The sequence below is a fragment of the Mirounga angustirostris genome, unplaced genomic scaffold (assembly GCF_029215605.1).
Source record: "Mirounga angustirostris isolate CCGP_5_RB_7025 unplaced genomic scaffold, mMirAng1.0.hap1 SCAF_5, whole genome shotgun sequence".
In the NCBI taxonomy this organism is placed as follows: Eukaryota; Metazoa; Chordata; class Mammalia; order Carnivora; family Phocidae; genus Mirounga; species Mirounga angustirostris.
The window spans coordinates 166,537,014-166,550,043 of record NW_026991713.1 but is presented as its reverse complement, the minus strand read 5'-3'; the positions used below and the strand labels follow the sequence as shown (position 1 = coordinate 166,550,043).

The 13,030-nt window shown below is 46.2% G+C and overlaps 1 protein-coding gene across 2 annotated transcripts in view; it reads left to right on the top strand.

The window, feature by feature from the left end:
* Window positions 1-13,030, top strand: part of GALNT17 (polypeptide N-acetylgalactosaminyltransferase 17) — a 446,740-nt gene that overhangs the window by 215,931 nt on the left and 217,779 nt on the right. For both annotated transcript variants that reach the window (XM_045875477.2, XM_054507624.1), the window contains one exon: window positions 10,486-10,660. In XM_045875477.2, coding sequence (XP_045731433.2) covers window positions 10,486-10,660 — 175 coding nt within the window. The remainder of the gene's footprint in view (window positions 1-10,485; window positions 10,661-13,030) is intronic.

Sequence of the window (13,030 nt, the reverse complement as noted above, 5' to 3'; positions counted from 1 at the left end):
TCTTCTTGAGTTCTCTCCATTTTCATTCTCTTTCCACATCAGAACATTCCAGCGCCGTGCAGCTGGCGTGCTCCTGTGTGGGGGGCATTCCAGCCCCACTCTGTTCTGCCTGCTCAGTGCCCATGATTCCCGCACATAGTCTCCTGGGTCAGTGGAGACATAGTAGGTTCTGCGGGCCTTTGGGACCCTCACACAAGCTGCTCTTTACAGAATGCTTTCGTGCCACGTAACGCTTCAGCGTGGGCCATTTGTTGTGAGCACGCACGAGCATCCTCCCTGCGCCCCAGGATCCATGCTGCCATTGACCCTGGAGCATTCAGGGCTCTGAATACAGAATCCCCAAAGGCTAGAGAACGGTGGGCTGACCAGAGGCCTTGCTCTTGTTATTCCATTCCTGGCTGCCACCAGCACTGAAGGAAAACCCGAGGTGACCCAGCGCCAAGATGTGACCCCGTTCTCCCCAGGACTTCACGTCTCTTGTGTTCTGTTTTGCTCTCCCCACCCTTGCCCTTAATGACTGTGACTTTTGCTATTTCAAGGAAAAATTTTGCCGGCTTCAGAGCATTCAGAATCAATATCGCAGTAAATAAGAAACATAATGAAAGAAAAACACACTCCAGCTTGTAGACAAATTTTATCGCTTAAATTCACATGTTATTATTAGAATCAGCTGCGGATACCAGACTTGCAACTGCCTTTTGATGGGGCAGGATCGGGAATGCTCTTCTAAATTGGGGCAGCAACTTGGAGATACCACCTATGGGCTTTATGATGTTTCCCTGTTGCTTTGGGCTACTTGTAGGTTTTTGTTTTTTTAAAGGTGAAATTTAAATGGGGGAAAACAGAGGAGAGGAATTTCACAAAGGAATTGAAAGCAGGGATGGCTTCCCTTTTCAAAGCCCCTCTCATGAATGCACAACTCTGTGGGATATATTTAGTTTAACACTTTGGTATATTTTGTGCCTTACATCTCTTTTCTTGCTTCTTTTCCTCTTTTGCTTCTTTGGTCCTTGCTTTGATCTCACTATGGAATAGCCTTCAAAATGCTTTCACACACAGCAAAAACATCTCTTTTTAATCTCCCCCATTCTTCCTGAAGTTTTCTGCTCCCGCCTCTTTTTTTTTTTTTCTTTTTGTTCCCATAGTCAGAAAATGCATTATTTAAGTCACAAAGCTGAGAGCTGCTCAGAGAATAAAATATGCGTTATAGCCGCCTTCTGTATTATTTCAACCTGCATTTTAACATGCTCACTCCTTTCTGTGGATGTTTGCAAGGGCCAGGATTGCAGAGACAAGCAGGCTTGTGCAGTGGAGTGGGGACCATGGCTCATGTGTCACTGCTGTCCTTTCAGAGTCTGGTAGGACTGTCTCCAAGTTCAGCAGGTTCTTCTAGATGGCCCTCCCCCCTCCATCCCTTTCAAGCCTCTCCAACAGCCCATGGGTTTGTTCTCTGGAGAGGGCCAATCACCATCCCAAGAGAGAGGTAGATGCATGCACCGAGCTCAGAGGGAGAGTGGGCACCTCAGAATTACAGAGGGGGCCAGTTCCGGGACAAACCTGGGTCAGGACCCTACTTCTCCGTGCAAGATATGGTTCCTGCGTGAGCAGACCAATGACTTCGGATTTCACAGCACTGCATCCACAGGAATCAGGGGCAGAATGACAGGGAGGTTAGCCCGTGTCACTTCCAAACTGTGTGACTTGCGGTAAGGACCTTGTCCTCTCTGCGCTCCAGTTTGCTCATCCATAAAATGGAGATAATAGTACCCCTTACCTCACAGAGTCATCACGAGGGTAGAAAGAGTTGATAGAGCCAAAGCGACTACAGCAAGTATGTGGTCCTTAATGAGTGCCAAGAAGTATTAAATGTTAAAGCAAAAAATGTAAAATAAATGCCTGTGAAAAGAAAAGTTGTAGAATGTTAGAAGTTGGCAAGAAAGGTCATTCTCTCATTGATTGTGAAAGGGGAACTAATCTGAATAGTGTTCTGGAGCATTTCGCGATTAGCAGACAGTCTTAGCTTGCTTAGCTATTTTGGCATCGAGATGCTTCATTGTAGATACAGACGAGCATTATATTTGAAGTGTGATTATTAGCAGAAAGGAACTTTGCATCCATGAAGTCAGCCTCACCGGGGTGTGCTCACTGTCAAGCTAACAAAACTCATGCTTTGGGACCTCTCACATGCGCAGCCCCACCAACAATGTGTTCACCCATTGCTTTTGGACTGTGTTCACCCCAAAGCCCGTGTGTTTTTGGAAAGTTTATGAAGAAGAGATTTTTTTTTTTTTTTGAGAGAGAGAGCACGCAAGCTGGGTTTAGGGTGGGATAGAGGGAGAGGCAGAGAGAGAATCTTAAGCAGGCATCACACCCGGTGCAGAGCACGAAGCGGGGCTCTATCTCGCGACCCTGAGATCATGACCTGAGCCAAAATCAAGAGTTGGACGCTTAAGTGACTGAGTCACCCAGGCGCCCCAAGAGATTTTCTTTTTCTTAAAGAGGATCCTCCAAATTTTACAAATTTTTCGTCCTACAAAACCCGGATTTGTTTCTGGAACTTCCTATCTCCATTTGACAAATGAGAAACCCATATATTGCATGACCAGGATATGCAACCAGGTTTCTCTGTCTTCCCTTTTTTTATTTTAAAAGATAAGTTTTTTTTTTTTTAAAGATTTTATTTATTTATTTGACAGAGAGAGACACAGTGAGAGAGGGAACACAAGCAGGGGGAGTGGGAGAGGGAGAAGCAGGCTTCCCGCTGAGCATGGAGCCCGATGCGGGGCTCGATCCCAGGACCCTGGGATCATGACCTGAGCCGAAGGCAGACGCTTAACGACTGAGCCACCCAGGTGCCCCTAAAAGATAAGTTTTGAAAATGCACTATTGGTTTGTGTATGGCCACTTTTATGCATTTAGCTGATTAGTTGTTTCAGGCACAAAGATATTTGTGACATACCCGAAAAGCCGTGTGTTTGAAGTCTATATTCTATGTTTTTCTGTGGTACAGTAGCTGATTTTTACATTAAACAAATCTCATTAAAAAAAAAAAAAGACACTGCAGAAATGTAGGGCTAATCACGACTAATAACTCCACTAAAACCCTGTGTTGGAAGAACATGTTTTTTCCCTGAGTGATCTTAAAACCCCCAAGCATGGTGAGCTGGAATTTTTCATCAGGGATGGAGGAAAGGCTGGTGTTAGGTGAGCCTGGGAGTATGACATAGATTCAAGGGCTGGATCCTCTCCACAGAGAGGCCAGAACCCCCTTCACTGAGATTGGAGTTGCCTGGGAACAAGCTTCCGGTCGACTAGAAGACCAAAACGAGAAAAGCAAACTGGCAACAAAACCTAGAATCGGATCTTCAGTGAGGCCTAGGTGTTAAAAATCACACTCAAAACTACTCTTCATCTTTCCTTCCCCAACTTCAGAGTTGACCCAGGCTTATAGACCAAAAGGCCACATGCTCTGTGATTCCATTTTTATGAACTATACAGAAAAGGCAGATTCATAGGGATGGAAAGTGGATTAGTCACCAGAGGCTGAGGTGGGGTAGGAAGTGGAGAATGACTGCTTAATGGGTGCAGGGTTTATGTTTGGTGTGATGGAAAGTTCTAGAACTAGATAGTGGTGATGGTTGCACCACACTGTGAATGCACAGAATGCCACTGAATCGCACCCTTAAAAATAATGAAAATGGTCAATTTTATGTTACGTGTATTTTATCACACTAAAAACAATGAAAAAGAATCCCGCAGTGCTTTCAAGAAGTTTTGGGGTTTGTGTTAGAATCGTCTGGAGTGCTGGTCAACCCTACTAAAGCCAACTAAATTAGAGATTCTTAGAGTGTGCCTGGGAACCTGCATTTGCACAAGCTCCTAGGTGATTCCCAGGTAGGGACCACATTCTAAGAAATGCTGGCTTTGAGGCAGGCGTGTTTTGTTTTTTGCTTTTAACTGGAACACGCCATATGTGCCGTTTTCTCGTCCCAGCTGTCACAACCCATGCATTCCCCGCTAGCGGCGTGCCCAAAGCTCAGCATCTGCTGGCAGGGAGAAGGGTTGGTAGTAAGTGGCTGTGGTGGTGACAGTGGCCCTGAGAGTGGCAGAAGTAATATTGATAGAATCGTAGCACTAATAGCAGTAGCAAGAGGAGTCCTGGGAGTGAGAACAGAAGCCAGGAACCTATGAGGTCCTGGGCAGGGGACGGACCTCATGGTGAGGTTGCACCGTGCAGGGTGACCAGCAATGGGGATCCAATTTGGGAAATGGCAAGACAGAACCTCACCATGTAGACTGAGGTCACCTTCAAGGAGCTCCATCTCTCAGAGGAGGCAGGAGAAGAAGGTTCATGTAGTGGGAAAAGCAGAGATGGGCAGTGGCTCCACTGGGATTCTGGAACGTCTGCTGTTAGGAGGAGTCCCGTTCCATGCACAGGGGCTAATTCACACAGATGGGGTTGTAGAGGTGGTTGCCACTAAGCCAGAGCTCCCCAGAGCACGTTCGCCAGGCTAGCAGCAGCAACAAGCCCCTTGGAACATGTTAGAAATGCAAGTTCTTGGACCACACCCCAGACCTACCAGGGATTCAGATGCAGGTCAACATTTGAGAAACACTCATCTAAGCTTACACTGATTCTCTTGAGTCGCCATACCTTGAGGGAGAATTAGAACATTCAATAGGTCTCATCATCAAGATATAATAACTGTGTGAGGGTTGAGAGGTACAGACATGGCTCAGCCCTGGGTAGCGTGGCCAGTTCCAAGTTCACGTCTTTGTGGCACCAAGGTTCATGGACTGGTTCTGGAACAAGTAGAGATGAGTTTGCAAGGTCATCACTTGCTTCTGAGCAGGGCTTAGATACAGGACTGGACTGATGGTTTATTCTCTAATATCACTGAAAGTGTGGGATCTAGATACAATTCTGTAATAATGTTTTTGCTATAGTTCTCAGTCTCTGTAACTTTCTTGTTGCCAATATGTACTCCTTAAGCCTGGATAACAGGTGTTTCTTTTATTGGTAAGGAGAAGATATATCTCTCTTCTGGTCCCTTCTGATTACAGGTGGTGTTTGCTGCTTCCCTCTTGACCTCCCCAAATGCTATTTACTAAAACCTTAAGAAACACAAAGATTCCCAAATAACTCTGGACCAATTTACTATTGGATTTTATAACACTGGAAGGTAAACACTTATTTTTGCAGACTTGAGTTTTGTTTTTTTTCCTCTGAGTTTGCTGGTGAGAAAAATCATATGTAAAATGGTTTTCTTACTGTTACTATAATATCCAAGCTTGGTTTTATCTGTTAAGGATGATAAAGGATCTCAGGTGGTGGGGGTGACATTTCTTACCACTGTCAGGTTGGGAATGGGTTTTCTTTCCCTGGTGAGCTTGAGGGCCTTGTTTTTACTTGGTTAACTTGTAGGCTCTCTTGCTCTAAGACAATTTCCAAATCTCAACACCCCAGTACCTCAGACTGTTAAAACTGTGTCCCACCAGGAGCACTCTTTCTGGAAGTCTCCTGAGCTCTCCCACTCATCCACTGCTCTTGATGCAAGCCTATCCCTGCAGGGCACAGCTGCTTCCCGAAGGGAATTCCTTTTTTTCTCTGGTCCCATCAGGAGCCTACTCTTTGTCTAGATCTATGGGCCATTCTCAGCTCTCATTTTCTCTAATGCATTTGATTTTCCTGACATTAGACGTTGGGTTACTCTTTGAGGATAAGGATTGTGTCATTTTCAGCCATGCAAACGCTCTGTACATATTTGTGAAATGAATGCGCATATCCTCCTTTTGAAGCTCTACCCTTGATATGATTTGCCCCTATGACCCTGTTTCTAGCCAGCCTTGTTCCCTAGTTCTTCTTCCTGCCTCCTAAACGTGCGTGTGCCCCAAAGTGCTGTTCCAAGTCTTCGCTCCATCTCCTGGGGTCTCCAGCCTCTTGTATGATATCATCTCTCACCACTGTGTCCCCAACACTATGTGCCTCTCTCCTCACCTCTGGGTCACTAGTTTGGTTCAACAGTCTACCTGAGTGTCTGCTGGAACCTCACCCTGTCCCCAGGTGAACTCACCAACGTGTTCTTCTACTTCTCTTCTTTTTCTCTTTTCTAATTCATGACATCATTCCAGTCCCCCAGACAGTGATTCTGACATCTAAGAAGACCCAGTTCCATGCTTATGTATTTTGTTGTGTGTTTATGTATCCTGGGATAGTGAGAACACATGTCCAAACCTCCTGCTTAACTCAGACACTTGCTTCTTCACGAACCATGCCCCCTGCCCCCAAGCAAAATAATTTCTCCTTCTGTGACCCTTCCTAGCACTTCCTTGTATGGCCATTTTTTTTTTTTTTTTGGACATTAGCTCCATTTTCCTTATCATGCTGAATATTGTCATTTGGGGAACATATCTCACCTCCTTACTGAGATTGTAAGCATCTGGAGGAAGCACTTATGTCTGAATTGATTGTAAATCCAGGCAAGGGCACGAGCCTACACCTTCTGAGGTGTAGAACCACATGAGGTAACTGGGAAAAGAAGCCTGACCAGTATCCCTTGTTCTCGAATCTTGCTGGTTAGATGGTGGCATCTCCCTCAGTGTTCCCTTAAAAGCCCTAGACCATCACTTCCGTTGTATTTAGAACAAAGTGTCCCCAAACTTTGTAAGTGAGGATGGTGTCTGCTCCTATACAATAGGGCCCCAGGCTTCAGGATGATACGGACTAGCTAGAATGACAAGCTGTCATTCATGGGAAGTTATAAAATTGGTCTACACTGATAATATTAATGGGTCCATTATTACTAGAAATCGCATTTATTGAATGTGGGCCTATGATGGGCTTTAGATGTAACATCTCGTTTTGTTTTTTGTTTTTAAAGATTTTATTTATTTATTTGAGACAGAGAGAATGAGAGACAGAGAGCATGAGAGGGAGGAGAGTCAGAGGGAGAAGCAGACTCCCCGCCAAGCAGGGAGCCAGATGCGGGACTTGATCCCGGGACTCCAGGATCAGGACCTGAGCCGAAGGCAGTCGCTTAACCAACTGAGCCACCCAGGCGCCCTGTGGGAGACAATATTTTATTTTATTTTATTTTATTTTATTTATTTATTTTTAAAGATTTTATTTATTTATTAGAGAGAGAGAGAGCACATGAGAGGGGGGAGGGGCAGAGGGAGAAGCAGACTCCCCGCCGAGCAGGGAGCTGGATGCGGGACTTGATCCCGGGACTCCAGGATCAGGACCTGAGCCGAAGGCAGTCACTTAACCGACTGAGCCACCCACGCGCCCGTAACATCTCGTTTTTTTGTTTGTTTGTTTGTTTGTTTTAGCAGCCATAGGGCTAGGACCAAATGATTAGGCATTTCTCCTTTATACTTTTCAAAGCCCTTTAATGTCCATATCTCAGTGGCCTTGAGCTGTAGAAGGCAGTGATAGTGAACCACACTGTATTTTGCCAACACTGTAAATGCTTGTCACTGCTCTCCACCCTCAGTGGAGTGTCCCAGTCATAACCACGGAACCAGTAAGGAAACCACTTGGCATTTAGACACAGTGACTGGTATGTCCAGGAGCTGCCATCCAGTTATCAGGCAGAGCCCCCCTGGGGTCCCAGATCACCCAGCAGCTAAAGGGTAACAGTGCCTGTGGGTGCTCTGGTGTAGTACTTAGCACTGAGCACTCAGGATATTCTCCCTGCACTTACGAAGATTCTCAAAATTCCTACCACCATTGCCAATCCTGGTGAATGGGCAGGTTTCCCACTATAGCATTCTGTGGGTGAGGTGCCCATGCGTGATCCATTGCCTTCCGTGGCACGTCCTTTCATCCCCTGCCCACCCACCCAGCACTCATGAGGAAAAGTGAAAACCCAAGCGGTCATGGCCTGCCCAACACTCTTGCTAGAATTCTTGTTCCAAGAAATTTAATGAACATATAGGAAAATCCAGCCAGCATTCAGTCAGTAGATGGTGTCTAGAAGCTGAAAGCCCATGTATTCGGTTATCCTTCCCTCACCGTGAATGAAGAAGCAGGGGGGTCCCCGCAGCCTGGCTTCTCCACCAGCCCCCTCGCCAATCCTGGGATGATGGCAAGTATTGGTGAAACCAGTTGGTGAAATCACCAACAATAAATAACTTCTCAAGGGTGTATAGTGCGCCAGGCATGCACCAAGAAAGCCCTTTGTGGTTTGAGCTCAGTGGTTCTCAAAGTGGTTCCCCATACTCCAGCATGGGCACCCCCTGGGTCTTGTTAGAAACACAAATATGCAGGCCCCACCCCCAACCTTCTGAAAATGGAATTGTGGGGGAGGGGCCCAGCAATCTGTTTCAGCATCCCCAAGTGGTGCCAATATGCCCTCCAGTTTGAGATCCATTGTTCTAGCATGTAGGCCTTTTCCCTTCTTGGGTGCAGCTTCCTCAGGTTCCCTGGGCTGCTCTGGAATCTCTGTCCACGTGCCCTGCACCTATGTGGTTGGAAAGAGGGAAAATTAATGCCAGCTACTCAAGGTTGAGCCTTTACCATGTGGCAGCGATAATTCTTGGCATTCTCTCTATAGTAACTCATTTGGTCCACACCACGGTGCTATGAGGTCCATACGGTGATTATCATACCCCTTCTGCCCAGGAGGAAATTGAGGCCTGAATTGATTGGCTAAATCTCCCAGGGCCACTCAGGTGATAAGTGGCAGCACTGGGTTCTGAACCCTAGGTGGCCTGATTCCAGTGTTGAATACCCAAGCACATGCTGCTCCTTATTAGAGTTTTATCCCCCTTTCCCACCCAGATTCCAGTTTTTTCCCCTTTCCAAACAAATACCACCCCCCCCCCCCCATATTAGTTTGCTTGGGCTGCCATAACCAAGGACAACAGACTGGGTGGCTTGAACAACAGAAATAACAACAGAAATTTATTTTCTCACAGTTCTGGAGACTAGAAGTCCAAGATCAGGGTGTGGGCAGGGTTGGTTTCTCCTGAGGTCTCTCCCCTCGGTGTGCAGATAGCCACCTCAATGTGTCCTCTTTGTGGGTGCCCCCCCACCAGTGTCTCCAAATTTCTTCTTGTAAGAACACCAGTCATACTGGATTAGGGCCACACTAACAACCTCGTTTTAAATTAATCACCTCTTTCAAGTCCCTCTCTGCAAATAGGATCACATTCTGAGGACCTGGGGGGTAGGGTTTTGACAGATTTTGGGGAGTGCACAGTGCAGCCCATCATGTTCCTATTCCCACACCATCTGTGCATAGGACTGACAGGAACCGTTCCATGTCTCCGTGCCTCGGAGACTCTCTCCTTCCCATCCAGCTACACACCCTGGCCTCTGTCTGCATTTCTTCCCGGGTCCCATGGCTGCACCATTCCCCGGGACAACACCCATGACCTAGAGAGCTCCACTTCTCCCTATGCTCAAATGTATGGCTTTAATTTCCCAAGGTTGCTGTGTATAACTAAGAAGTGAGGGTTCTACATGGCATCTATAAATACAACCTTTTTGGGTTTCTCTCGAGTGAAGTCAGAGGTAAAAGTGTCTCTTAAAGTATGGTTTGTGGCCTGCTTGCATGCTCCCAAGCCCCATGAGTGACCCATAGCCTGCTCTCCAAGGGTGGATCCTTGCAGGGCGCAGATCTGTGAATCCCCTTCCTGGAAACCCTCCCTCTCCTCCTCCATCTGGTGATTCTCATGTACAGAGAGGGGTCAACCATCCTGTCTATGGCATTAGACATAGACACAGTTCGTGTTTTAGTCCTTCCATTACTTGATGTGTGACCTTGGGACAGGTTAGCCTCCCCAAGATTGTTTCTTCCATTTGCAAAGTGGAATGAATCAAGCTAATTAATGGAATTAATCTAACTCCCTCTTAGGTTGCTGTAAGGACTAAATTAGATCATATAAATAACGCAGTGTATACCACCTGCTTATTGCAGAAGGGTGGGTGTTCGGGTGTTCGATCTCTGGAAGAGCAGCATTTCTGCAACTAGGCAAAGATTGCTTTGTTAAACTAAGACCACAGTAACAACCTTGTTAACTGTGCATCTGGTGCATGACTATGGGTCTGGACCACCCAGGACATGTACTCTAAGAACCAGTGTATGTGCTGATGGGAAAACTGATAAAGAAGTTGAATAATGGGATACAGGGGACAGTGGGAGGGCAGGAATGCTGGCCTAGAAAGGAGGAAAGGCCACAAAGAAAAGCAACCTCAAAAGACATCTGTGGGCCTGTAGCAGCCAGAACGTAAAAGCCAGATGTGGATTCTGTCCAGCTGTATACCTTGGACGTGGGACGAACGTTGCTGTTCTGGGTTGGTGTGTCAGCAATGTCTTCTTATTCTCACGCTGACCTAGTTGTCTCTTCTACTAAAATTACTGACATGCCAACTTTTCTGCTCTCTAAACTCCCTGAAGATCTGTTGGCATTGCAGTGGGTTGGACACCCTGGTGAAATGACATGTTTATGGACCTTCTTGCATTTTTTCATTTGTAGAGGAGCTGAAGGCCCCCTTGGAGGAGTATGTCCACAAACGCTACCCTGGGCTGGTGAAGGTGGTGCGCAATCAAAAAAGAGAGGGCCTGATCCGAGCTCGCATCGAGGGCTGGAAGGTGGCCACGGGCCAGGTCACTGGCTTCTTTGATGCCCACGTGGAATTCACCGCTGGCTGGTAGGTCACAAGCTGGACCCCAGGGGCACTGAGGAACCGCAGTAATGTGGTCAGGAGGAGTTAGAATCTGGGAGGTGGAAACTTTGCCTGTTTCCTCTGGGGCTACTAGAACAATGGAGAAGGGTTGGTTGATAATCTAGGATAAGACTGGGAGGCGGGGAAAAATTTGCTGTTTTACTCTGTTCTTCATTGTTGTGGTCATCACCATCACCATCATCATCAAAGTTCCCAGTGAAAATGACATATTAAATGGACAGAACTCAAGATAATCCTTGTTAAGGGGACAAGATAGCCATATTTGTTCTCTTCTCCCACTTGCCTTTCCCTTGTTTGAGGAGGATGGTTGGGTGCTATCTGGAGGAAAGAGATCCATTTATAATTCTACCTATGCAGGGAAAGCCTCCTGGAACCCATGGGATTATCTGTAACATCATTTGTAGGGAGGGAAGAGTTTATCTCTGCAGATGTGGCCCCCAGTGGTTTCCCAGGTGGTGAAAAGAACAATCTGGGAGAAATTGGGGGGAGAGGCACAGGGAGAGGAGGAGACATAGGATGCAAGAATAGTAAAGCATCAAAATGCCCAAATCACTCAATGAGCATACTGACATTGGTTTAGGACTTGACAGCTGAAAAGCACGGTCAGGTGGTTGTTGCTGATTACCCAGTGATAAATCAGAGGTTAAGTAACCTGTGCTCAGTTTGCTTAATTACTAAGAAGCAGAGTCTTTAATTTCACAAATCATGTTTGTAACATGTGTCAACTCACTGGTACCATCTTGAATAAATGTTGTTCATGGTACCAGATTGGAAGAGCCACTATCCCATTACCAATGAAACATTAAAACATCTGTTCTTCTTCATTTGCAACATACTTTAGAATCTCTTTAGAATCTCCCCTAAGCTTCAGAGTTGTTAATCTCTCATAAATGGTCTCAAAATGTGGTCCCCAGACCAGTAGTAGCATCTGGGAACTTGTTTGAGATGCAGATTCTTGGGCTTCCCCCAAGACCTCTGAAATCAGAAGCTCTGGGGGTGAGTCCAGCAATCTATTTTAACCAGCCCTCCAGGTTAACTCTGATGCTCACTCAAGTTTGAGAATGGTTGAGCTGGAAGCCTTCTGAACAGATGCACTCCAATGATCCATTGGAACTTTTTGCCTTTTTTGCCATATCCTTACCTCCCTGTTTCTTCTCTGTCAAAACTGGTGGCTCTACCCATGTCCCCTTTCACTTGATTCTTCCCTCCCCATCATGTCACTCATCCAATCAATCTCTAGCTCTCATCAACCTCTAGCTCTAGCTGGTTTCCCCTTCTATTTTGCATGTCTGCCCTTTGCCTTGACCTCCACTAATGCACCTCACACCTTCATCATCATGCACCTAAACTAACCCAGTGGCTGCTTGAATTATCTGTTTGACAAATATTTGCTGGATGCCTGCCACTGTCCCAAACACTGTCCTAAGCCAGGGGTGGAGTCACCAACTGTTCAGATCTGCCTAGTGCTGAGGGATTTCCCAAAATGCAGGACTTTCAGTGGTAAAACCGGAACAGTCCTGGGCAAACTGGGACAGGTGGTCACTTAGCTGGGGTTCAGAATCTGGCAGGATTTGCTGTCTGTCCTCAGGTAGCCCATAGTCTAACTGGCCTCTGTGCTACCTTAGGCCATCACACTCAATTTCCACCACCAGAGTGACAGATGTCCCTTGTGGTGACTTGTTACAAGGTAGACACTATGTCTCAACTTTCACTGGGTTATACTGCAGTCATAATCTCCAACTTCAGTGATTTATGACAGCAAAGATTTTCATCTTGTCTGTGGGGCAGGTCAGCTGCTGGTCCTCTGTCTGTAACTCTGCTCCACATATCCTCCACATCCTGAGACCCTGAGGAGGTTTTTGTTGTAACTTAAGGTACCTTGCGAAAGTCAATGGAATTGGTCATAGCAACTTTTAGAACTGGCGTTAGTTTTGCAATATTAGCTGAAACGTAGCACAGAGAAGACAGGACTTTTTTTTAAAGATTTTATTTATTTATTTGATATATATAGAGAGAGCACAAGCAGGGGGAGTTGCAATCAGAGGGAGAGGGAGAAGCAGGTTCCCGCTGAACAGGGAGCCTGATGTGGGACTCGATCCCAGGACCCTGAGATCATGACCTGAGCCAAAGGCAGATGCTCAACCAACTGAGCCACCCAGGTGCCCCAAGACAGGACATTTGAGTTCATTTGCTTATAATCTGGAACTTTAAAACAGCTTAAATTGTACAGTTTACACACATGGTCACTTAGGTAAAATCCTTCTGAGACTATGTCCTTTTTGTTTAAAAAAATTGGAATTTGTTCTCCCTTCTTGGAAGGGAACATTGATACTT